The sequence below is a fragment of the Balaenoptera acutorostrata genome, chromosome 13 (assembly GCF_949987535.1).
Source record: "Balaenoptera acutorostrata chromosome 13, mBalAcu1.1, whole genome shotgun sequence".
NCBI lineage: Eukaryota > Metazoa > Chordata > Mammalia > Artiodactyla > Balaenopteridae > Balaenoptera > Balaenoptera acutorostrata.
In genome coordinates, this window is record NC_080076.1 from 85,965,355 (window position 1) to 85,990,626 (window position 25,272).

Genomic DNA, 25,272 nt, shown 5'->3' on the forward strand with positions numbered 1-25,272 from the left:
CCTAGGCAGGATGCACCTTTAAGAAATTCAGCACTATTTATTAGGGGTCGGACCTTCCACTTTTATTTTCATTTTTACCTGCTTGGTCCCTGCTTTCTTAAGAACTGGACCCATCTGTGTGGCTGTATAGATTATCCATCCCACCATCCTTAATATATTTCCAGAGGTCTCTAATGAAGATCCTGAGCTCAGAACATTAAAAACTGTTATGTCTTTTACCCTGGCTGATTCTCTTCCATTCTTCTTTCTTTAAGAAATTAGGAACACAAAAGACAAGCAGAATGGAGAAAACAGCATAATTTAAGAAGCTGACCCCAAAGTAAATTCTGTATTCTCGTGTTATTCCTCCATGGGGTTGCACTTCCTTCCAGCAACTTCTTCAAAGGAGCAGTTTATTCTGCAGTTCACCGGTAAGTCTCCTTTGAACGCCCTAGAAAGGTTTTTCCATTAGCGACTCTATCCAGCTGGCCCCGTTTATTAGCTTAGTGGTGGCGATGACATATTCTGTACCTCCATCTTCCAGCTGGGAAAGAAATCGCAGGGCAGCAATTTCAGCAAAGGTTACACCCCCGAGGAAAAATATCAGAGTGACTCGGTTTTCTCCTGGTTGACCTAAAATATAAACATTTCAGAATGAGGAATTATTATTGATGCTTCTCTCCCCACCTCTTAAAAAAATTGCACCATTCCTAAGGAAAAATAGTCATATATGTCTTGGCACAGACAATTCATTTGAAACTCAGGACCATGATTGTGATCTCAATGTTTTTTCTAACTTCTGAGATCCTCAGTTCAGAGGTTGAAAGCGGCTTCTCCTGAGGGAGTAATGGGTTCTAGTGCTTACAATATAATTCACGACTAACAAAAGAGGTATGTACATCGGACTCTGACTCCTAAGTACTTTACAAATGTATCTTACAAAGCAATTGCATAATACATGAAAAGCACACTAACACTACATAATCATCTGTGGATACGGGCTGTGGACGTACGTTTCTTTTGCAGCCCTGTGGGCAACGGCTGCCGCTCCTCAAAGTGGGGCCCTGGGAGAATGCGCAGAACTTCCTCAATACTCCGCCAGCCGGGCCGGGAAAGCAGCTGGGCCAGGCGCACGCTGAGAGGGGCATAACCACTGTACACATACGATATGTCCATGGGATTCTGTTGAATAATTAAAGGAGAAAAGGCCTGTAGACAGGGCGAGAGAGAGAGACGTATAGCCGCCTAACTGTGGCTTGTGGGGTAACCCAAAATTATTTGATTTGGCTTTGAAGGCAGAAACACAAACCCCCGAAATAGCCTGCTCCAATACTGAAATATCCTGCTGCAATATTGAAATATCCTGCTGCAATATCGAAATATCCTGCTCCAATCCACCCCTGCTGGGCTCTGTTCTTAGCAGCCAAAGGTTCACTTTCGACTCAAATCTTCAACAGCCACTCAAAGCATCTATAGGTACTGAAGATGAAAAATTGTTACTTGGTTTGGCAAGAAACTTCTTGGACAGTAAAGTGAAACTCCCTAGCTGAGAATATAATCCTTGAACACGGCAATTCCACTTTCAGGCACTTATCCCACAGAGGGGCTTGTACTCTAGAGGACAAAAGACCAAAGCACAAACATATTAACTGCAACACTGTGCGAACTAGCAAAGGACTGCAAACGACCTGAATTTCTATCAGTAGAAATCTGATCAATCATAAAATAAGATGTATCTGAAAAACCACTAGGTAGCAATTAATTTAAAAAATTATTTTATTTTATCTTTGGCCTTGGCACTCAGCTTGAGGGATCTTAGTTCCCCAACCAGGGATCGAACCCAGGCCCCCTGCAGTGGAAGCTCAGAGTCCTAACCACTGGACCACCAGGGAAGTCCCTATGTAGCAATGAAAAAGAACTTAAAAGAATGAGGAGATCACAGAAGGCTCTTCAAGATACGGTGTTAAGTGGTGGGTGGAGTGGGGAAAGACAGGTCAGCGCTGTGAAGAGCTGAACTAATCTATGATTTACATTGTACAACACAGGAATTAAGATTATCTATATTCCCACTGGACAAAAACAATCCAATTTTGCTACTGAGGCAGGAGACTGTTTGTTAGCTTTTGCGGCAAGACGCAGCCTAATAAAGTCCCTTATGAAAAACCAAAAAAGAAAATAAGAAAAATGAAACTTAGAAAGATTGGAATAAACAATAAATATAAAGCAAAGCGCACCCTACTTTGGAGACCAGTGGTATAGAATATGCACCATTTATGTAAAAATGTTTGTCTGTACAGAGACTCTTTCCGGAAGGATAGATTACAAACGGGTTACAGTGCTCGCCTCTGAGGGGAAACTGAGGTTGGATGTGGGAGGAGCCTTGCTTCTCACCCTTTGCTTTCCCTGTACTGGATCTTTGCCTGACCCTCCCGCATTTCCCCCTGGTGCTTTGTGCCCCAGAGGCAGCCCCGTGGGCTCTACACCAGCTGGAAACTGGAGAGAGGATGGCAGCGTGAGTTGTCGCCCTGACTTCCCCTCTGTGGTGCTGCCAGAGGTTGGCTGTGTCCCTCGGCTTGTCAGACGGCCTGGCCACACAGCTCTTCTCTCCCGGTTCTGGAACAGCCCCCTTCCCCTGCCCTCAGGCCTCGCTGGGGAGGGTTCCCCACTGCATTGCCTCTCCCCGGTCCACCCCGTCTTTATGAAACTCCCTCAAACTACCCAGTGCAAGAGCACCCTGTGCTTCCTGCTGGGATCCACACGAATGCATGAGTTTCTCCAAAACATTAGAAAACTGTCTTTAGAAAGCAAGGTGGATGGGGACATCAAGTGGCGTATGTCGCTGCAATAACTTGTTGACTGGGAACTCAAATGAGTTGCAGAGCAGGAGCATCTTACTTGCTCATTTACATCGTCCATCCAGAGACGTAATGTTTTCCGGATGGTTGGGTAAGTGTTTCTGCCCCCCGTCTGTGGTTTCAGCAGGCCAGTCTTCTCTAGGTTGTGCAAGGTCAATATGTGCTCATAGCCGTATGTCTGCAAGAGAAGTCGAATCAGGAGAATGGTTTCTGCGACTTTCAAAAAAGAGCACTTCCACGTACAGATGGCCAGTAGGCACGTGAAAAGATGCTCAACATCACTAATTATTAGAGAAATGCAAGTCAAAACCACAACGAGATACCACCTCACACCAGTCAGAATGGCCATCATTAAAAAGTCTACAAATAACAAATGCTGGAGAAGGTGTGGAGAAACGGGAACCCTCCTACACTGCTGGTAGGAATGTAAGTTGGTGCAGCCACTATGGAAATCTGTATGGAGGTTCCTCAGAAAACTAAAAATAGAGTTGTCATATGATCCAACAATCCCACTTCTGGGCATATATCCAGACAAAACTATAATTCAAAAAAATACATGCATCCCTGTGTTCATAGCAGCACTATTTACAATAGCTAAAACATGGTAACAACCTAAATGTCCATCGACAGATGAATGGATAAAGAAGATGTGGTACAGATATACAATGGAATATTACTCAGCCATAAAAAAGAAAGAAATAATGCCATTTGCAGCAACAGGGATGCAACTAGAGATTATCATACTAAGTGAAGTAAGTCAGAAAGAGAAAGACAAATAGCATGTGATATCACATACATGTGGAATCTAAAATATGGCACAGATGAACCCATCTACAAAACAGAAACAGTCACAGACATAGAGAACAGACTTGTGGTTGCCAAGGGGAAGGGGGGTGAGGAGGGAAGGACTGGGAGTTTGGGGTCAGCAGATGTAAACTATTGTATACAGGATGGATAAACAACAAGGTCCTACTGTAGAGCACAGGGAACTATATTCAATATCCTGTGATAAACCATAATGGAAAAGAATATGAAAAAAAAGAATGTCTCTATGTGTATAACTGAGTCACTCTGCTGTACAGCAGAGATTGGCATGACATTGTAAATCAACTCTACTTCAATTAAAAAAAAAAAAGAGCACTTGCAACAAATCCACTGGTTTGTACTCTGGGGCACGTTAGCGAAGTCCAGGCAATGGCCGTCATGGGCACAGGTGCAGGGCAGGGATGAAGCCTGCCCTAAAACTGCCTGCCATTACAGCAAATCCAGCTCACTGGATCACTCAAAGAATGATGTAAATTTTTTACTTTAAAGTCAGAATTTATGGACCCAACTTAAGTGAGCGTCAAATAAATTATAGTATATTTTTATATGGGATATAATTAGCTATTAAAAAAAGAAAGAGGCAGATCTATACATCCTGATAAGAAAGACCTTCTGGATTTATTCTTAAGGACAAAAAAAATATAAGAAGACTATTACGTATAGTAGGATTTTATTTTTGTTAAAAAAGGTATAGTAAGTAATAATAATAGCTAAGACTTATATAATACTTTCTATGGTGGGGGGCACTGGTGTGTTCTAAGTGCTTTACATACGTAAACTCAGTCATTCTTATTATAACCCCACGAGGTAGCCACTATTATCTCCATTTCATAGAGAAGTTTAAATAACTTGCCCAAGGTCACACAGCTAATGAGTAACAGAGCTGGGCCGTGGATCCAGCTGGTCTCGCCCCATGGTCTGTGTATGTAAACATTCTTTGTACATAGATGCAAGGACAGGAATCTGGAAGCACACAAACCAAACTGCTGACATTGGTCCCTTCCAGGGAGGGAAATGGGGGGAGGGGGAGGCGGGGGAGGGTCATGGTTTGCACCATGGACTTCTGCTTTGTTTGACTGTTATATGATGAGAATGCACGTGTAATTTGTGTAATTTTTTAAAAGGCAAAAAACAAACAAACAAACCCCCCCCCCAAAACCCAACCTGAATGAGTATTTAGTTTTAACACTAACATACTTAACTGTGACTAGTAATAGCAAATAAATAGTGCCTGAGACATTTTTAAACAGAAAGGAGAATTTTAAAAACAATGGTGGGCTTTTCCTTATTATAAAGTAACAGGCTTGATTTAAGTAAGTTGGCTAAAGAATTATCATCAGAAATGTGCAAAAAGTTCCCTTCCTCCATCGAATAGTTGAGTTAACAACAAGAGCACTAGACCCTGGCTGCCTGGGTTTTAGCCCTGGCTCTGCCACATACTAGCTGGTGACCTTGGGCAAGTTATAGCACTACTCTGTGCCTTAGTTTTCTCATCCATAAAATGGGGATGGTAAGAGTATATAACTCAGCGCTGTTGTAAGGATTAAACAAATGAATACACATAAAGCTCTTCCAGTTGAGCCTGGCACATAGTAAAAGCTCAGTAAACATTAGCTATTGTTATTATTATGCAAACACAGTAAACAATGAATACCAAGGACAATCCCTCCATGTATTAAAACATTTAAAAGATAGTGGAAACACTATACCAAAATAGCAGCTTTGGGAAGTATTTTTTTAAAAAGATGTTTTCTCCCCTGGCAAATTAGTAATTTAAAACTATACTGACCTGCAGGATTTCTCTTTTGTAATAATCCAAAACTTTTTGTTTGAGTCCACTATTGCACACGGATTGGAGGCAAACTAGTCTTAACACCTTGATCAGCGGATGTTTTTGGGCAATACAATCCTCGATGTAACTGTTGACCTGGAAACAAAATATATACCGGTACCAGCATCTGGTTTGGGGACCTAAAGAATTTGATATTTACTATTATTTTTCAAAGTCAAATATTGTGTGGTGACCTGGATGGGAAGAGAATTTGAAAAGGAATAGATACCTTAACCTATTCCTATACATATGTGTGTATATGTATGTATATGTGTATCTGAATCACTTTGCTGTGCACCTGAAGCTAACACAACATTGTTAATCAACTATACTCCAATATAAAATTTAAAATGAAAAAAACAAAAAAAAAAGGAGATGAGTGGGAGAACGGTACATTCTTTTTTTCACTGTCCCTAAGCTCCCTCCAAAGTAGCTCCTCTGGCCCCTGCTACACGCACCCCCGTCACCATGCAGACACACCAGCGATGGGGAGCACAGGCCAGTGAGGGCACACGCAGGCAATCCAGCGGCCTGTCTGGACTCACCTGTCTCCATGGACAACCTCGGGAGAGGCTGCTGCACGTCCCGGGTGTGTGACCGTTAACAGCAGCAATTTATCAGCATAAAGTAACAGGAATCTTTTTAGAAGATGGGAATTTTCATAAATTGAATAATTTTAAATTTAGTAATAGAGGTGAATATGTAAGGGAAATTATATGATCAATTCTCTCAGAAAGCAAATCTATTCATTTATCTATTATAGTCCTTAAAGGTCTTTGATTTTAGGGGCTGGGTCTCACCTCTCCGTGCACCGCAGAAAGTGCCTTGCATAGGATAATGTTAAATATTTGATACTTGATAAAATCTCTATTTTCACATTTTGCATTTGCTCTTCAAAATATGTAGACAAGGCATGGGAATCAAAGCAATTGCTTTTCTAGCTATAATCTTATGTTTGATAAGGTATCAATTATTTGTTAGAACAGTTTTATTGTACACATACCTTATCAGTGTCTATTCCAGACATAAACTCCTGCTCCACTGTTAATTTATCAAAGAAGTCTTCAGAAGCTAAAATGGAATTAGCAAATTTGTAACTAAGAAATTAATGTTAACACTTTTATACACAGAGCATGATTAAGAAACAAGACACGCAAAAAAGAAAGCAAGCAAAAAGTTCAAATCGTCACCTGAAAAGAATCTTCTAAGAAACATGGAAACCCCTACAATCCTGAGCTCCTAAATTACATCTAGAAATAGTCGACCACTGTACCCCTTTGCTATCCTTAGGACTCTAATAAGGACTCAAGAATTTTTTCTCAGGACTTCCCTGGCGGTCCAGGGGTTAAGACTTCGCCTTCCAATGCAGGGGGTGCGGGTTCGATCCCTGGTCGGGGAGCTAAGATCCCACATGCCTCGCCGCCAAAAAACCAAAACATAAAAAACAGAAGCAATATTGTAACAAATTCAATAAAGACTTTAAAAATGGTCCACATCGGGCTTCCCTGGTGGCGCAGTGGTTGAGAATCTGCCTGCCAACGCAGGGGACACGGGTTCGAGCCCTGGTCTGGGAAGATCCCACATGCTGCAGAGCAACTGGGCCCGTGAGCCACAACTACTGAGCCTGCGCGTCTGGAGCCTGTGCTCCGCAACAAGAGAGGCCTGCGCACCGCGATGAAGAGTGGCCCCCGCTCGCCGCGACTAGAGAAAGCCCTCACACAGAAACGAAGACCCAACACAGACAAAAATAAATAAATTAATTAGTTTAATAAATAAAAATAAATTTATAAAAAAAATAAAAAATAAAAGGTCCACATCAAGAATTTTTTCTCAGTATCAATGAAAGCTAATTTTGAAAGAGCATTTTACTTGCATCATCAGATCCAACCCAGTTTCACTTGATTTCCACTTCTACTAATATGAAAACAATGGACTGATTTTTGAACACTTTTATATAAGATTCAAAGTATACTTTATAAAACAGGGCATTGAACAATCGCCAATTCAGCTTTTACAGCCTGTGTTTTAATGAATAAACTCACATCTTCCAAGCCCTTTCAAAATACTTAACATACGCTCTCTACCAATTCTGCAGAGAGTCTTCAAGAGAAAAACAAGACCTAAAACAGAAACATGATGCTGCTCTAATTAAGTAATCCTTAACAACAGGAAAAAACCCAGACTGAAAAAATTAACCGCCTCATGTTACGGGAAGAATTTTTTTCTCTTTTCGACATTCCAAATATTTTATCATACGATTACGTGATTTTAATAATGAGAAAAATTGAGTTAGCCACAAAGGGAACGTTTTTGACTATAAACATTCGAATACTTAACGCTGAGAATAACATACGGTGTTAAAACAGAGCTGACCTTCCCACGGGAGTACTGTGGTGCCAGTGACCACGGTGTTGGTCATGGTGCTTTCAAGTCAGCCCCAGGTGAGCACGGTCACTCCCAAGGATACTCACTAGTTACATCTTTGATTAGCTCTGCAATCGAGGTGTGGTTTGCGAGGGAGCCCCTTGCTGCCTGCATGTGGGGCAGCTGCGAAACGAACTGCTTGATCTCCCCAACGGTCTTGGCGTTGTGCCTCTCCTGAAACGCGTAAAACAGCAGAACCGTTGAGCGGGTAAAATATTTTAAGCGCTCTGTTCTCTGTATTGCTTAGAGGACATTTAATTTACACTAATGCGAAAGAACAGAATACAAATAAATCAGGCCAAACCCACCTCCAACATGACACAGAAAAACAGAAAAGACAGGCTCGTTGTTCCCGTTCACTGCATTAGTACTTTTTAAGGGAGCAAATGCCTAATGTTTTTTCTTCCCAGGCATCAGATCATATCGTGATTAGTATTTGTGGGGGACAGTACTAGGTTGTCCACAAACATTTCTGAGTAAAAAACTAAAACAAAGACATGTTAAGAAGGGAACATAAACGGCAAAACATTTCCTCCGTAATAGAAAAAAAAAAAATCCATTCTTACTGCTGAACCTCAATCTTGAATACTGTCCATGAATAAACAGAACCTTACTGGGTGATGAGAAGTTTTTTTTTTTTTGCAAAATTTAGTAATTTAAGCCAAAAGTAACTTCAGAAATTTGAAGAAAATCAATTAACGAATACAATTCCTAAGAAAGATGAAACCTGGAATACACACTCAAGTAAAAAAAAATCAGCCTTCAAAAATTCTCCCAATTTATGTTTCCAAAGATTAAATACGCAGAGTTCAGCATCTTACTAAATTCGCATGTTTCAAAAACGAGCTTAACCAAGAATGAATCAGTGGTGGGACAAGAGGAGGCAGGAAGGTGATCATGAAGCCGCCAATGTAAAAGCTCCGGGCTGCTGGGATCTCACTCTTATTATCACCTACCGCATCTGCAGCGTTCCCCTGCATGTTGGCTAAACTGGGAGCTTTCGGCCCAAATTGCAAGTTCTATTATAGAGGATATTTTATTTAGAGTACAGCTGGCTTCCTCTTTTTTTTTTTTTTTTTTTTTACAGCTGCCTTCCTCTTAAGTGAGATAGGAAATAATTAAAAGGAAGGTAAAACAAATATTTATGATGAAAGCTTGTAAACTGCAAACACTACCCCTTTCTCCCCCAAAAGGAGAAAAACTTAACACCTTTTCTCATGGGTCTGGGAAGAAGTTTAAAAAGAAAATCTTGGGTCCTCCCAAGATTTTGGGTCCTCCCAAGAGTCCGCAGTTTCTTAGGACGAGAACTGCAGCTCTGCTTAGTGGCTGCACTTCTGGCAGCTCTTCCTTCCTTCGTGGGGTGGGCAGTCTAGCCAGAATCAGGATGACAACCAAACCGTCTCACCTCGAACGCTGCAGAGATCACCTTTGCTTTCTTGCTAAGCACGGAGCCCACTGCATTGAAGTTTTTATCTCGGATCTCAGCATACAGCTCCTCCGCAGAATTCAGCTGAAGCTTCTTTGCTTCCGTGGGAAGGTCCTTACCACCATCGCCCTGTTTCTTAGGTGCAAATTTCTCCGGAGGTAATTTCACGTAACCTGAACAACAGTGGAAGGGAACAAGGCTCTGCGCGCATTTAATGCAAGAACCAGTCAAGTGCTCAGGCACAAAACAGAATCTTCCAACTTAGGAGAGGATGGAAGCTGGCTTTAGAAAAAACTGGAGTATAGCACTGAGGTTTTGATTTTTCCACGATCAAAGTACAGAATGTAGTGACTCTTTAATATTAATATCATAGTTCCACTTTTCTTTGGGGGCACCTATCTGAATCACCGCAGCAATGACCAGTTCCTAAACTTATTCAGGGATCAGGTTACTTTTTCACTTAAAAAAAATTACAAGGCTCTCCCCATTATCTTCCGGTATTTTTCAAACTGTAAGTCATGTCCTATTAGTATATCATGAAATCAAGTTGGTGGGTTGCAATTAGCATTATAAACAAACAAACAAAACATTAAATACCATAGTGCATCACATGAAGTAGGGTGGTTTTTTTTTTAAATAAAATGTTGCTTCAGTTTCACACACACATATGTGTGCATGTACTAGGTCATGATATAAAATATATTTCTTACTATAGGTTGTTGTCGAAAATAGTTTGAAAGCTCACTTCCTGTTTTTATAAATAAAGTTTTATTGGCACAAAGCCATGCCTTTTCATTATGTCTCATCTGGGGCTGCTTTCACATTACAATGAAGAAGTGAGATTCCACAGAGGCACTGCATGACCTAAAATATCTGCTATCTGGCTCTTTACAGAAGTTGTCCACCCGGCTCTAGAACAAGCTCCCAAATTCCTCAGCACAGCGTCCAGTTCCTCCACTAAGTAGCCTTAACCCTCTTCTCCCGTTTCTGTTCCTGCCAAACCAACTTAGTCACCATTTCCGGGAACACCCCACACGCCCCCATGAGTTGCCTATAAACCGGTTTAACTCTAAGAAGCTTGGCAATATGAATCAAGGGCCTTATAACGTTAACACCTTTGACCCCAAAATCCCGCATCAGAGAATGTAGCGAAAGAAAGTACTATGCTATATGAAAAATATTTTTTGTATACAGATGCTTTTATAACCATAAAAAAACCTCAAATAACCTAAAATGCCCAACATTAGGGGAAGGATTATGCAAACCATGGTATAATACATATTACGGATTTTAATTAAGCTATTAAAATTATGCATATGCTGAGAAAATGCTCATATTATACCAAATCAAAAAAGAGGTTCAGGGAATTCCCTGGCGGTCCAGTGGTTAGGACTCCGTGCTTTCACTGCCGAGGGCCAGTGATTTATCAATCCCTGGTTGGGGAATCTCGCAAGCCGTGCGGTGAAAAAAAAATGACAAAAAGAGAGATTCAAAATAATTTGGACAAGCTGATGCTATTTATTTTTTGTTAACTAAAATAAACTCTGCATAGAAAAAGGACTATAAGGAAATACACCAAAATATTAACATTGGCTGTCCCAAGGTTTGTGGGATAGGGCTTCAGGGATAATGGGAGATCTATGTTTTCCTTCTTTATTTTTCCAATTTTCCCTTAATTGATATTTGACTCATATTATGAAAAAAACTTGCTGCAGAGAAACTGTGAATTTATACATATTCCTTCTCTTCTTGGAGAATCCCCTCCTACCTCTCACCTGTCTTAGACAGAGCCCCCTGAGGCCGCCTCACAGGTCATCTCCCTGCTCTAAACTCTAGCTCCCTTTAATGGTCTCCTGGGTGTTTCACTCTCTGGGACCATGAGAGGAGAGGCACCCTTGTTTCTTTCTGGGTTTTTTTTTTCCAACAGCCCTGCTACCTCGTTTCTTTGACTCCCACCCACTATCCAGCACAGAACTCCTCTGTCAATGAAATGGAGTTTTAAAAAGTATTTAAGATGTCATCTTTTGGAACAAATAATTTAAAAATAAGACAACTTTACAACTTTACATTAAAGACTCTTTGTTTTGTGGAAACCCCTCTTCATGGCTGTGTCTTCACCTATTCCCTTGGCCATCCATCCATCCTTATGGTAAAATACACACAACATAAAATTTACCATTTTAACCATTTTACAGTGAACACTGCAGTAGCATTTAGTACATACACAACTTTGTACAACCACAGCTAGTACCTAGTTCCAGAACCTTTTTATCCCAAAAGGAAACCCCATACCCAATAAGCAGTCACTCCCCATCCTCTTCCTGAGTCCTGGCCACCACTACTCTGTTTTCTGTCTCTGTATTTTCTCCTTCTAGGCCGTTCCTTGGCTCCCTGTGATGTAATTCAGGATGGCAATAGAGGCCAGGGCTGATGGAAACCAGAGAAGGGCGCCTGGAAGGGACAGAGGGAGTGGTGGGACCTGTCGTAAACTGGAGACAGGGGCCTGTCTAAAGCGGGATCTCCACTGGGCACCAGCTGCAATGTGGAAATGTGACCTTGGGGTCGCCAGAGCTTCAGATGTTTTTAAAGACATGGCATACATGGGAATTCCCTGGTGGTCCAGTGGGTAGGGCTCCGTGCTTTCATTTCCAAGGGCCTGGGTTTGATCCCTGAAGCTAAGATCAGGGATCTTATCTTAGATAAGCCGCAAGCCACGTGGCATGGCCAAAAAAATAAAAATAAATTTTAAAAAAGACATGGCATCCGTCAGGATAATTATTAAAAATTCTCTCCAATTTTAAGTGCTGACAGAAACAAACAGACAAACATCATGTGGACCAAAACCAAATAAAACATTTGTGACCTCTGACCCCAACAGTTTGTCAGGCCTAAACTCTAGCAGGCCTTCAAATCTTCCGTCGAGTGTCCCCAACCTCCCGTATCAGCCTTTGCCCCAGAAGGTCCCAGCTGTGCTCTCTGCCTCAGCAAGCTGGTCGTCCCATGGTTCCCTGCAGGTATTATGCCACCTGCCCCTGGCCAGCACCCCCCCCCAAATTCTACCCCTCTTTCCAAACCCAGTACCAAGGCCACCTCTTCCAGAAGCTTTCCTGAACAACTGCCTGCCACGGCATCTATGTTCTGCAACTGCAGAGCCATCTGTTTATTTAGCCCTTGGCCTCTGCTCACAGCGGGCAAGCAGAGTCCTGTGCAGTAAACATCTGCCTGCCCTTGTGTGACGGACAATGGTAGTTTGCTCAGATGTCGTTTAATTTTTTTTTTTTTTTTTTTTTTAGCCGCACTGTGCGGCATGCAAAATCTTAGTTTCCTGACCAGGGATTGAACCCATGCCCCCTGCATTGGAAGAATGAAGTCTTAACCACTGGACCACCGGGGAAGTCCCTCAGATGTCATTTAATCCTAGCGTCTGCAGGTGTAAAGTCAGCATTTTTATTTTTTTCAAATATTCTCTGATTTATTTGAAAAGGAAGCACCTTCTAAAAGAACGGCCTTTTGGATATTCTTATCAGATTACCTATTAGTCAAAGTAGGTGTTACTTTACTCACTGTTCTGAATGCCATAAATTTCATCAATGAGTCCTTCATACGTAAGCTGAGTGGCAAGAGGCGTTAACAAATCCACATTCCGATCGAGCAACAAGAGATTATCAAAAACAGGGAATATTGAATTCTGGCTCCCTGTAAACTCTCTCTTCATCCTGATCATCATATTGGCCACTTGCTGGAAACAAAACATGGGATCAGGTGGGGCCCTCCTGGGAATAAGCAGATTAAAAAATTCGGCTAAAAACGGAAAGAATCAAAAAAGTGAAAAAAGGAGAAAAACTGTAGAAGAGTGAGATGGATAAGAAATAAGCAGCTACAGAAAAGCATTCACTGCTGGCTGCCTGTCCCAACACTTACACTTTAGCCAGTGGCAGCAGCTATTTCTCAACGGGGCATAATTCAGAGAGTCTATTTCTGTTATTCACAGTAGTTCTGTTCTATAAAGTTGCTGTGAATACTGAATCAGCAAATACCCAACCACTGCCCCGAGGGGCAATCAGGGTTAGGGTGCCACGAGCCTCTGGTTATAACATTTTTGTCATCTGATCAATATATAACCTTGTCTTATGTGTGTTTCTGTTTAAAGACACATTAAATATATGATTCTCTAACACCATCACTCACGCCTGAACGAAGCTCATCTAACACGAGATTTCTCCCTAAGGCCCATCACAGCCTTCCTGCGCTCTGAGCACTAGACAGCGCTTCTGCACCACCCTTTCGGGCCATTTTAAACAGCAAAATCACCATCAAAAAGAGCACAAAAATGCAAAAAAAAAAAAAAAAAGTGGCACTGAGCAGCGCACGGCATTATATAGCGGCAAAAAGGACACTTGTTTATGGTATGAGCTGAAGGCAGAGGGTTGCTCTGTGCGACCTCAGCTGGGAACACTCACACTGGACAACTCAAATTACTGCCGCTCTGAGTGTGTCCACAAAACACTGTGAATATTGATTTGGGGGCTACAAATAAATTTCAGCAAAGAGGTGAATGCCCAAATAAAAAGGATTGACTGTATTTGTAAACAGATTCCCACTCCTTCCCTTCCTGGGGACCAGGGGACCCTTCCTCCACCACCAGAAGCACCTGCCATTTCTCACCCGGGCGCACTCTCCTTTCCCAAAGATCTGGGGGATCGTCCCGTACAGAGCTTGCAGGGTCATCAGCCCCTTGGCTGCGTGGTACAGGCTGGTCTGGTCGCTCTCCAGGTAGCACTCCTGCGGGGAGGAAGGGCCGGTTACGGTCACGGTCATCTGGGTGCGTGAGGCACCCACCTCTGTCTGGCGCTGGGACTACGCAGCCACTGGGTAAGACCGTTTCCACTAATTCCCCACTTTGCCAGGAAGCTGCAGACTCAGGTCCAGCCCAGGCCAGGAGGCCAACAGCTCTGCCGTCGGGGGCAGCTATGGCAGCAATTCTCCCCTGGCAGAGCCTTCTGGAAGGCACTCCTCTTAGTTTGTCAGCTCTTGAATAAGCTACTGATTAAAAAAGACTGACACAGGAACTGGGCTCTCATTCACCGTGGTGAGTGTAAAGGCTGGGAGGACACCACAGGAGGGCCACATAAGCGCACATATTCTTTGACTCCCCCCCAAAGTCCCAGATGACCTCACAACAGAATACCTGGCAGTTTATACAAACGTGATGCCAATTTCATATATACTGACAGCAAATGAAGGCCATAACATCTTGAGAAATGAGAAAGGGGTAGCTGAAGAATCTTTAGAGAGTGATCTCATTTTCAGAAAATATATTTTACCTTATAAAATATACAGGGTATATTTTGTAAAGTAGACAAAATTATACTTTTCTGCATAGAAAAAGGGACCAAAAAATATACACAAAACCAGCTAGGAAGTGAGAGGAGAGACTCTAGCAGTTCTGACATGGGTAAGAGCACAGGTTCTCGACTCTGGTTGTCTTGATCTGAACCTCAGCTGTGTCACTTCCCAACTGGTGCCCTCGGCCACTTAGATAACCTCTCTGTGCCTTATTTATTGTCTGCAGAAGGGAGTATATTCAACATAGTATACAGACTAAATGAGGTAATTGCATGTAAAACATTTCATCCCAGTACCTGAAACATAGTAAGTCCTTAACAAATGTTAGCTTTTACTATTAGAAATTGTTTGATTATTATTATATTTTTACAATCATCATCCACTCATAAGTCAAAATGGAACACTGTACCAGACACCCCTCACCGACCCTCCCAACGTGCTTCTAGCCTCCAAAGCCAGGAGGGAGGGGACATTGGAGGCATTAAGGACGAGAGGGTGGGACTCATGTGCTCCACCCAGGGAGGAAGGAGGGCTGCGCCTGGAAAGAGCCTGGGGAGAGTGCTTGGCGGCTCTTCCAAGTCTGATGATTTTAACATTTCACTGCATACGACATGTCCAACTCAAGAATGTCCGAAGACATACTTTCTTGAAAAATTACTTAAAACTCCCTATCAGAGCAGAGCTAAGCTAAAAATTCAAGGAAAAAAATATTAGGGAATATCTCTCAAAATCGTATTCATTTTTTTAAACTTAAGAAGTTGTATTACTATAGACATTCTTTTTGTAATTCTTTTTAAAAAAAATTTAAAAGTTGATGACATATTAATCTTGAATTTTTTGCTCTATTATAATTGGTGGTGGGATGATTATTTGTATTAATATCCCTGTATTCTGTGCTTGTGGAATCACCTGGTATTTCAAGCCATGAGGACATTTTTGGAGGGACAAATGCTAATACCCATTAACATTTAAGTACACATATTTTTTGACCCCGAAGTCCCACATGCCTACACAATAGAATACCTGGCAGTTTTTTTGTTTGTTGTTTGTTTTGTTTTGTTTTTCTATGTTTATCAAACCAATGAGAATGAATTTTAAACAGGTGGACTTGTAACTACTTGGAATGTGTTTGTTTTCTTGACTTAATTGTAGGCAATTCTTACTTCAGGTTGGGGAATAAAAGGGCAGGCGGTTTTGATTTTAACTAAAATTATAGTGCTTCACTCACATAACACCAGCGAGTCTAGCACACCATATAAGAAGACCTTTTAAGGAAAACTTTACATTCTAAAATTATTAAAAGGACAACATAAACTCATTCAATCATGCAGGTCCTTTGAACTTTGCTTTGAAAGTCTTAAGGAAAAAAAAAAATATGGTACTGTGACTAGGGCATAGGCTGGAGAAAACTTTATTTTTCTTCCCTTACCTTTCTACTTGAGAGAAGTCAATACAATTTTCCATTTGTATAAATGAAAGGCCACAGTTTTTAACTCTTTTATAATAATATTCCTTGAGCCAGAAGAAGATATACATATTTTCCACATTTTAGTTACATTTCAACAATTATGTATTATATGTTTATAGGGATCATGTTCAATGGCAAAGTGAAGTGGACTGATGGTCTCAGATGTTTCCGTGTAAGACCGCGTGCCAAGAACTGGCTTATATATTATCTGTCCTCCAGACTGACATCACACTTCATAATAGCTTGGTATGATGATTGCTGTCAAAATCGCCTGCATGGAAACACCCGTGCCACTGGGCCTGGTCGCGCCACGCAGGGGCCTCGCCGGGAAGGTTGCGCGGGCTCGCGCCGGGGAGCAGAGCCCCAGCGGGTAGCACCCGCACCGCCGCCTCGGAAGGGAGGCCTCTACCGTCCGCTACCTTGCAGCTTTTGCAAAGCAGGTAGGTAGATTTTATGTATACTGATTTCTATATATACATATGAAGTTTGTATATGTTTAAGCCCACAATAGTTTAAGCCCTGTGACTGAGCATGAGAGTTCAATGAGCTGAACTCTAATTCCCACGTTTTGTACAGTGCAATGTTTAAGGCGATCATAATCATAGCCCCAAAGCACAGAAAGATCTACACGTGCCTCCTGATGCCATGAAAAGCTAAATTATGCTCACTGTTTAAAATCACATAAATAAGTAAAATTACCTCAACTCTTATCAGAAATCGGGCTTGAATTTAACATTAGGTAGAACTCTCAGCTTTATTATCCAGGCGAAATCTTTGACTTCTAAAATAGAATCTTAAGTGAACATATATAAGCCAAGGGCTTGAAATTCTCAGCAGAAAAGAATTCTGTTCTTTTTTGCAAACCAGCGGTTAAATAAAGAGGAAATCTCTCCTCTGGACAGGTTTTGTCATGCCAGGACAAGTTTACCTCAGCTGCTACCAATTCACACTAATTATACGGATGTGAATTAATTACATGAGGGTATACCATTATAGCTACGTGATAAAGCGAATAGAGCAAAATGTTAATTCCAGAACCTAGGTGATGAGTATATGGGTGTTCACTGTACCATTCTTTCAACTTTTCCGTATATTTGAAAATTTTCATATAAAATGTTGGGGGGCGGGAAATCTGTACCATCATTGGAAGAGATTTAGTGTAAGCAAATCAGTGGGGAACATGGCTGAAAAGAAGAGCCAAGAAACTCTCCTGGTTATAAAATTCATCAGTGGTGCCACTGAGTTCTTCCTCAGGTTAACTCTTTGAAGGCGGTGGTCACTGTAACAACACACTAGGGAAGAAAGAGTTTCAAATAATCTTTTGCACAACACCCGTGGTTCTCAGAAGTTCTAGTCTCCAGACCAGCAGCATCAATGTCACATACACATAACTCAAAGAAGGAAATACAGATAAATATGATTACACTAAGAAAATACGCATAGCAAAAACTACCATAAGCTAAGTCAAAAGACAAATGTCAAAGGCAGGTAAAGAGCCTACAGATACAGGGCCCACGTGTGCAGTGATCTATGCATGAGGTAATTCACTGTAGCACTGCCTCTAAAAGCATAAGATGAGAAACAACAAAATGTCCTTCAAAAGGGGACTGACTTGATAAATCACGGTACATCCAAACCATGGAACAGTATGCAGCTTCAGCTAAGAATAAAAAAGTATTTTCATAAATGGTAGAAAATGACTCCAAGATATATTATTAAGAGAATAAAGCAAGTTACCAAAGTTATATAGGATATGCTACCATTTGAATAAAAGCTCATATATACTATGACCTGTAGCTGCCTAAAGCACTTCCAAAAACAAATAAAAAAGAACGAGTAATAGTGATTGCTTCTGGGAGGGATAGCATTTTGAGAATTGGGTGGAGAGTGGCTTACTTTTCATTCTGTACCCTTTCTTACTCAAAGAAAATTTTCATGTACACAGATTATGTTTACAAAAGATTTTCAAATTACTTTTTTAAACATAAAGTAATATTCTTACGAGAGAAAGCATTCTTTGAAATAAAGTTGTAAACAAAACCAATATATAGGGCTTCCCTGGTGGCGCAGTGGTTGAGAATCTGCCCGCCAATGCAGGGGACACGGGTTCGAGCCCTGGTCTGGGAAGATCCTACATGCCGCAGAGCGACTAGGCCCGTGAGCCACAATTGCTGAGCCTGCGCGTCTGGAGCCTGTGCTCCGCAACAAGAGAGGCCGCGATAGTGAGAGGCCCGCGCACCGCGATGAAGAGTGGCCCCCACTTGCCGCAACTAGAGAAAGCCCTCACACAGAAACGAAGACCCAACACAGCCATAAATAAATAAATAAATAAAAAATTTAAAAAAAAAGTGGTTTCTTTAAAAAAAAAAAAAAAAGCCAATATATAAAATTGCATTTGGAAAAACCATCCAGAACTGGGGAACAAAGATATGCATATTTGCTAACAAACACATGCCGAAAATAATCAGTGGGGAAAAATTGCACTGGAACAACTGGCACTCTATGGAAAAAATAAATAAGCCTCATATGGAAAAATACAGATAAAAATAAATTAGTCCCTACTTCACACCACACACTCCAAACACATGGTTCAAGCTGAATTAAAGACCTGAATATGAAAAGCAAAACTTCAAAACTTTTAAAGGAAAATATAAGATTTTCTATGCCTTCAGCTAGAGAAGGATTTAGTAAGACTCAAAAAACAGACTGAAAGAAAAAAAGTGATATACTACTTTGAAGGGCTCATACCTCCAAATTTCAAAGCTTACTACAAAGTTACATTTATCAAGACAGTGTGTTACTGGCATTAAGGACAGACATATTGATCAATGGGGTAGAGCTGAGACACCAGAAATAAACACATTTAGGGACAATTGATTTTCGACAAGGGTACCAAGACAATTGACTGAGGAAAATATACTCTTTCAGCAAATGGTGCTGGAACACATGGATATCCACATGCATATCTGCACATGCAGAAGGAAGTTGGACCCCGACCTCACATCAGATAAAAATAAACTCAAAACGCATCAAAGACCTAGATGTAGGACCAAAATCGTAGAATTCTTTGAAGAAAACATAGGAGTAAATTCATGACCTTAGATCAGATACGATACCAAAAGCATAAGCAACAAGAGAAAAAAATAGATAAACCGAACTTCATCAAAGTTAAAATCTTTGGTGCACTGAGATATCCCTTTCACCAAAAAGTGAAAAGAACCCACAGAATGGGAGAAAATATTTGCAAATCAAATATCTGGTAAGAGACTTGCATCCAGAATATATTAAGAATTCTTAAAACTCTTACAACGAAAAGACAAATGCCCAACTCTAAAAACGTGCCATGCTTAAAGACTTAAATATAATATATGACACCATAAAACTCCTAGAAGAGAACATAGGCAAAACATTCTCTGACATAAATTATACCAATGTTTTCTTAGGTCGGTCTCCCAAGGCAATAGAAATAAAAGCAAAAATAAACAAATGGGACCTAATCAAACTTATAAGCTTTTGCACAGCAAAGGAAACCATAAACAAAACAAAAAGACAACCTATGGACTGGGAGAAAATATTTGCAAATGATGCGACTGACGTGGGCTTAATTCCCAAAATATACAGACAGCTCTTACAACTCCATAACAAAAAACCAAACAACTCAATCAAAAAATAGGCAGAAGACCTAAATAGACACTTCTCCAAAGAAGACACACAGATAGGCACATGAAAAGATGCTCAACATCGTTAATTATTAGAGAAATGCAAATCAAAACTACGATGAGGTACCACCTCACACTGGTCAGAATGGCCATCAATTATTTGCAAAGCAGAAACAGAGACACAGATGTAGAGAACAAACGTATGGATACCAAGGCGGGGGGAGGGAGGGTGGGATGAATTAGGAGATTGGGATTGACGTATATAGACCACTATGTATAAAACAGATAGCTAATGAGAACCTACTGTATAGCACAGGGAACTCTACTCAATGCTCTGTGGTGACCTAAATGGGAAGGAAATCCAAAAAAGAGGGGATATATGTATACGTATAGCTGATTCACCTTGCTACACAGCAGAAACTAACACAACATTGTAAAGCAACTATACTCCAATAAAAATTAATTTAAAAAAATAGTCTACAAATAATAAATGCTGGAGGGGTTGTGGAGAAAAGGGAACCCGCCTACACTGTTGGTGGGAATGTAAATTGGTGCAGCCACTGGAAAACAGTATGGAGGTTCCTTAAAAAACTAAAAAGAATGAAATATTGCCATTTGCAGCAACATGGATGGACCTAGAGAATATTATGCTTAGTGAAATAAGACAAAGACAAATACTACATGACATCACTCATATGTGGAATCTAAAAAAATAATACAAATGAATGTATACACAAAACAGAAACCGACTCACAGACACACAGAAAACAAACCAGTGGTTACCGGTGGGGAGTGGAAGGGGGGAGGGACAAATTAGGGGTATGGGATCAACAGATACAAACTAGAATACATAAAATAGATAAGCAACAAGGATTTACTGTATAGCACAGGGAATTACACCTAGTATCTTGTAATAACCTATAATGGAATATAATCTGCAAAAATACTGAATCACTCTGCTGTACACCTGAGATTAACATGACCATCATGCTCACAAATTTGGCAAAAATTAAAGTCTGACGTTAAAAAAGAAAACGCCAAACTTACTTTGAATGCACCCTCTGATTCCATGGATAAGAGATCCCCATCAAATGGAATGAGATCTAGGCTGTACTCCTCCCTATGAATAAAGGATCCCAAAACACCTAGATCCTTCAACCGCTGTTCGCACAATAAGCTACGTCGTGGCACAAACAAAATGTGGAAATCTCTTGCTGGGCCACGTCTGTCTTCACTGCAAAAGAAGGAACATTTGTTAGCTTACAAGCTCCTCAGAGTCACAGACTCTTTCACTTACTTTATTCAAACTGCCGGGCACACAGGAGGCACTAAATAAATGCTGGTTAGATAAACATATGAACATTGACTTTCAGAACCAAACTGTTAACAGTCGCTTTCTCGCTCGCTCTCTCTCTCTTTTTTTTCCCTGACAGGAAAGCGTTGATTCATAGCCGGTATTTGCATTTTCTAGCTTTCTCTTAAACTATTTATGGGGGCATTAAAGCGCTCAGGTTTACTGAAACAGGATATCTGTGTCTTGTTGAAAACAAATTGTTCTTTAACCAAACCAGTGCAGCCACAGCGTCTCATATTAAAACGAAACATCACTCTTGACGCCTATCTCTCCTCGACAGTGGACTTCTCAAAATAGCCCATATGCTTTTAAGATTTTAGGGGCCATATCAATCGATTTTACCACAGAGTACAGACTGGGCTGAGAGAACTTCCTCTCTCTAGACTGGATGCTAAATTAAATTTTAATCAGCTCTTACTTTGCTTATGAAATTCAAGCACCTTATATTCAGTATAACCATTAGAGGTGTTTTTGTTTGTTTTTTGTTTTTAAAATCAGTGTCCTTTCTACTGATACACGTCCAAACTTTTAGCTGTCCTGAAAGAATGGGGTTTTATGATGACCACCCTCTCAAACTGTTTGAACAATGTCACAAGTTTCCCACTTTCCTTCGTTGTATTCTTCCGTGCCTGTCCCAGTTTTTCCAAAAGACCACTTTCCAAGGTACTGGCAAGAGAAGGGGTTCACAATGAAAAGCTCAGGACATTAAAACCATGAGAAGGATTAACTTCTTTTGGCCCAAACATAAGCTCTGAGAGATACCTGAGCACATTTTCAGAGATTATATCCATCAATTCTAGCCTGGGTCTGACAACAAAAATAATATTCTTGACATCAGCTGCTGGCAAACGACTTCCTTTAAGCGTGAACATTTTTTCCACTTCATGTTCCTAGGAAAACACACACACACAAAAGGTTAACAAAACCCCTGAAATTTACGTATGGTATCCAGACTCAGACATCATAAACACTCCCAGTCAAATGTACATCAATATTTTGTTATCAAAATTTAGATTTCCCAAAGCCAGCTGTATAAAGGACAAGGTTTCAGGATGAAGTCACTGCTACTGTATCTGAATTTAAATGACTCTCACGTGATGAACTATCAAAGACACCAGGTAACAGTCACATAATACAATGTTAGTAATTAGGATCAGTATAGAATCATCAGCCGAAGGACCACTGTATACAAAATGTTAGCCAGGCATTAGTATCGGTGTTTATAAAAACCGAACAGCCTTGCAAGCCAACTACTCAGGAGGAAATGTAAACTTATTATTATTACTAAAGTAAAGAATTATTATTATTATTTTTTAAAATTTAATTTAATTTAATTTTTAAATTTATGGCCGTAACTCGCGGCATTCGGGATCTTAGTTCCCGGATCAGGGATCGAACCCGTGCCCCCTGCAGTGGAAACGCAGAGTCTTAACAGCAGGACTGCCAGGGAGGTCCCTAAAGTACAGAATTATCAATCCCTGAACAAAACCCAAATAGCTCATTTACCTTCAGTAGTGAATACTGTGCAATCAGGCCAAATGGTCCTGTGAGGTACTCATCCCAAACTATTGCCTACAAGAGGGGAGAAACATTCTCTTATTACAGTTAATATCAGGAATTTCAACAATATCAACAGAAAATAGCAGTCATACGTAGTAGAACTATTGGCCTCAAAGTCTGAATTAACAAAGATTGTAACTGGCTCTGGTCACATTCATATCCTACAGGTCTTAAAAAAATAGCATCAGGGCAAGTGATGTTACTGGTGGTAATGGTAAAGTTAAGACCTAATTACTGTCCTCAAAGGAAAGAAGGAACTGTACTTTGTTGTGTATCTGTGTCATGGTATTATTATTATTAGACTGAACCATATGGAAACTGCCAATTGCAACAATTCAACTTGTATTTTATTTTATTTTATTTTTTAATTAATTAATTAATTTATTTTTGGCTGCATTGGGTCTTTCTTGCTGCGCACAGGCTTTTTCTCCCGAGTGGGGGCTACGGCTTCTCATCATGGTGGCTTCTCTTGTTGCGGAGCACAGGCTCTAGGTGCGTGGGCTTCAGGAGTTGTGGCACTCGGTCTCAGCAGTTGTGGCTCACGGGCTCTAGAGCGCAGGCTCAGTAGTTGTGGCACATGGGCTTAGTTGCTCCGCGGCATGAACCAGGGCTCGAACCTGTGTCCCCTGCATTGGCAGGTGGATTCTTAACCACGGCACCACCAGGGAAGTCCTCAACTTGTATTTTATATAGAAGTATCATATAATCGAATTATAAAAATTAAAACCTCTGATATAGGTATTACAAATCTTATTTTGACAGAAGAGGAAATTTTTTTTAATTGAATTGTATACTTTATTTTTTAAACTAATTAATTTATTTTTGTTTTTGGCTGTTTTGTGTCTTGTTGCGTGCAGGCTTTCTCTAGTTGAGGCAAGCAGGGGCTACTCTTCGTTGCGGTGTGGGGGCTTCTCATTGTGGTTGCTTCTCTTGTTGCGGAGCATGGGCTCTAGGCGTGCGGGATTCAGTAGATGTGGCACGTGGGCTCAGTAGTTGTGGCGCATGGGCTTAGTTGCTCCGCAGCACGTGGGATCTTCCTGGACCAGGGCTCGAACCCGTGTCCCCTACATTGGCAGGCGGATTCTTAACCACTGCGCCACCAGGGAAGTCCCAGAAGAGGAAATTTTTAAAGGCTCAGAAAGTTTAAGTAACGTCCAAGGCCATATAGGGACCTTGGACGTATACAGTGTAAGGGAGTCAGGACTCCAGCCTAGGACTTAATGACCCCACAGGGTAGTGCTCTGGGGCCCTACTACTGCTAAACTCCAGTGTGATTTTTCTTTCATTTTTAATTGAATTTTTATTGAGATAACTGTAAATTAATATTCAGTTGTAAGAAACAATACAGAGACCCCCTAGTACACTTTGCCCAGTTTCTGCCAATGGAAAGTTTTTGCAAAACTATAGTACAATAGGTATTACAACCAGGATATTGACATTGATACAATCCATCATCTCATTCAGATTTCAGGTTTATTTCCTGAGCTTGAACTGGGCACGTAGGACTTAGTTAGCCTGCTTTTGTATTCTCTCAACGGCTTCTAGCATCCACTCTACCTCTTGAGGTCCTATTCTTTCTAATACTGATTCCTGAGTTTCCCCAATTTTCCTTTTCTCTTCAGAGTTGTATTGCCAGTTACTTAGAGGGACTGATAAATCCTAAGGGGAGAGAGGAGAGGTAATACCACTTAAAAGAAATCCTATGAAGTCTCTAATCTACGGTTTCTGATCCCATTGTGAGCTGGGTGCTAATAAACGTCTAACAGGAGGAACAATACTATTTAAGGAAGCCGACGTTAAAACCTCAAATAGCTACAACTTCTCATAATCCGAGGGAGCAGCAGGTTGTAAGGCGCTGGTGCTTCATACTTTTGAGGGTATGATTTGTAACGACACGTATGATCATTGTAATGAATGGACACTGGACCAGCTACGTCCCTGGGCCGGGCCCGCCTCACCAGTTCCAGTGTCTGGGGTGGGAGCTGGGGGGCACCAGATCCGCCCCTCGACCTGACACAAGCTGGTTCACTAGGGGCTGAGACAGCACGGTGGCTTATTCTGCTGTCATGAAACAATCACGATGCCACGCGGACTGCGGGCTGGACGCCCCAGGCCCCACCAGCGGGCCCTTCTCCCCGACTTATCATTGCCGCCAGCTCTGCTCCTGGAAGCCCTAGGAAACCTCGTACACCTGAAGCCCAGGCGGTCAGGGACCTGATCAGGCCAGGCCGGACGGCGCCGGAAGGCGGTGTCGCCGCGCACTGTCCCTCACCTTGCTTCCCGCGCACTTGTCCAGGAACTCGCGCAGCTCGCGACGCACCGCCTCGCGCAGCACGTTCAGGTTCACTCGCCCGTAGGACAGGTGCGTCGCCATCTTGCCCCACCGCTCTCTTTTCCCCTCAATCCAACCGGATCGGCTTTACCCCTACGCGAGGCCACAGACGCTGTCACGTGACGACACGTTCACGTGATGAGGGACGCTGACAGCAAGCCAACCCGGAAACCGGAATCGGCGGGTGTCGGCTGCTCTCTCCCCAGGCCCTAG

The 25,272-nt window shown here is 41.5% G+C and overlaps 1 protein-coding gene across 2 annotated transcripts; it reads right to left on the reverse strand.

Moving 5' to 3' along the window:
• Positions 1 to 201: 201 nt before the first annotated feature.
• VPS33A (VPS33A core subunit of CORVET and HOPS complexes) lies at positions 202 to 25,179 on the reverse strand. Of its 2 annotated transcripts, XM_007189572.3 has the most exons (14): positions 25,000 to 25,179; positions 22,674 to 22,739; positions 21,930 to 22,057; positions 20,861 to 21,047; positions 14,006 to 14,122; positions 12,905 to 13,079; positions 9,320 to 9,513; positions 7,962 to 8,088; positions 6,494 to 6,561; positions 5,449 to 5,586; positions 2,875 to 3,012; positions 993 to 1,161; positions 511 to 612; positions 202 to 430 (listed from the first exon to the last, which is right to left on the reverse strand). In XM_007189572.3, exons 1-14 carry the CDS (start codon positions 25,099 to 25,101, stop codon positions 405 to 407), a joined length of 1,737 nt encoding a protein of 578 aa, XP_007189634.1. In that variant the 5' UTR covers positions 25,102 to 25,179; the 3' UTR covers positions 202 to 404. The 2 variants fall into 2 exon arrangements, with proteins under 2 accessions (XP_007189634.1, XP_007189633.1); XM_007189571.3 differs by having other exon boundaries at positions 202 to 612; positions 25,000 to 25,178.
• Positions 25,180 to 25,272: the final 93 nt, after the last annotated feature.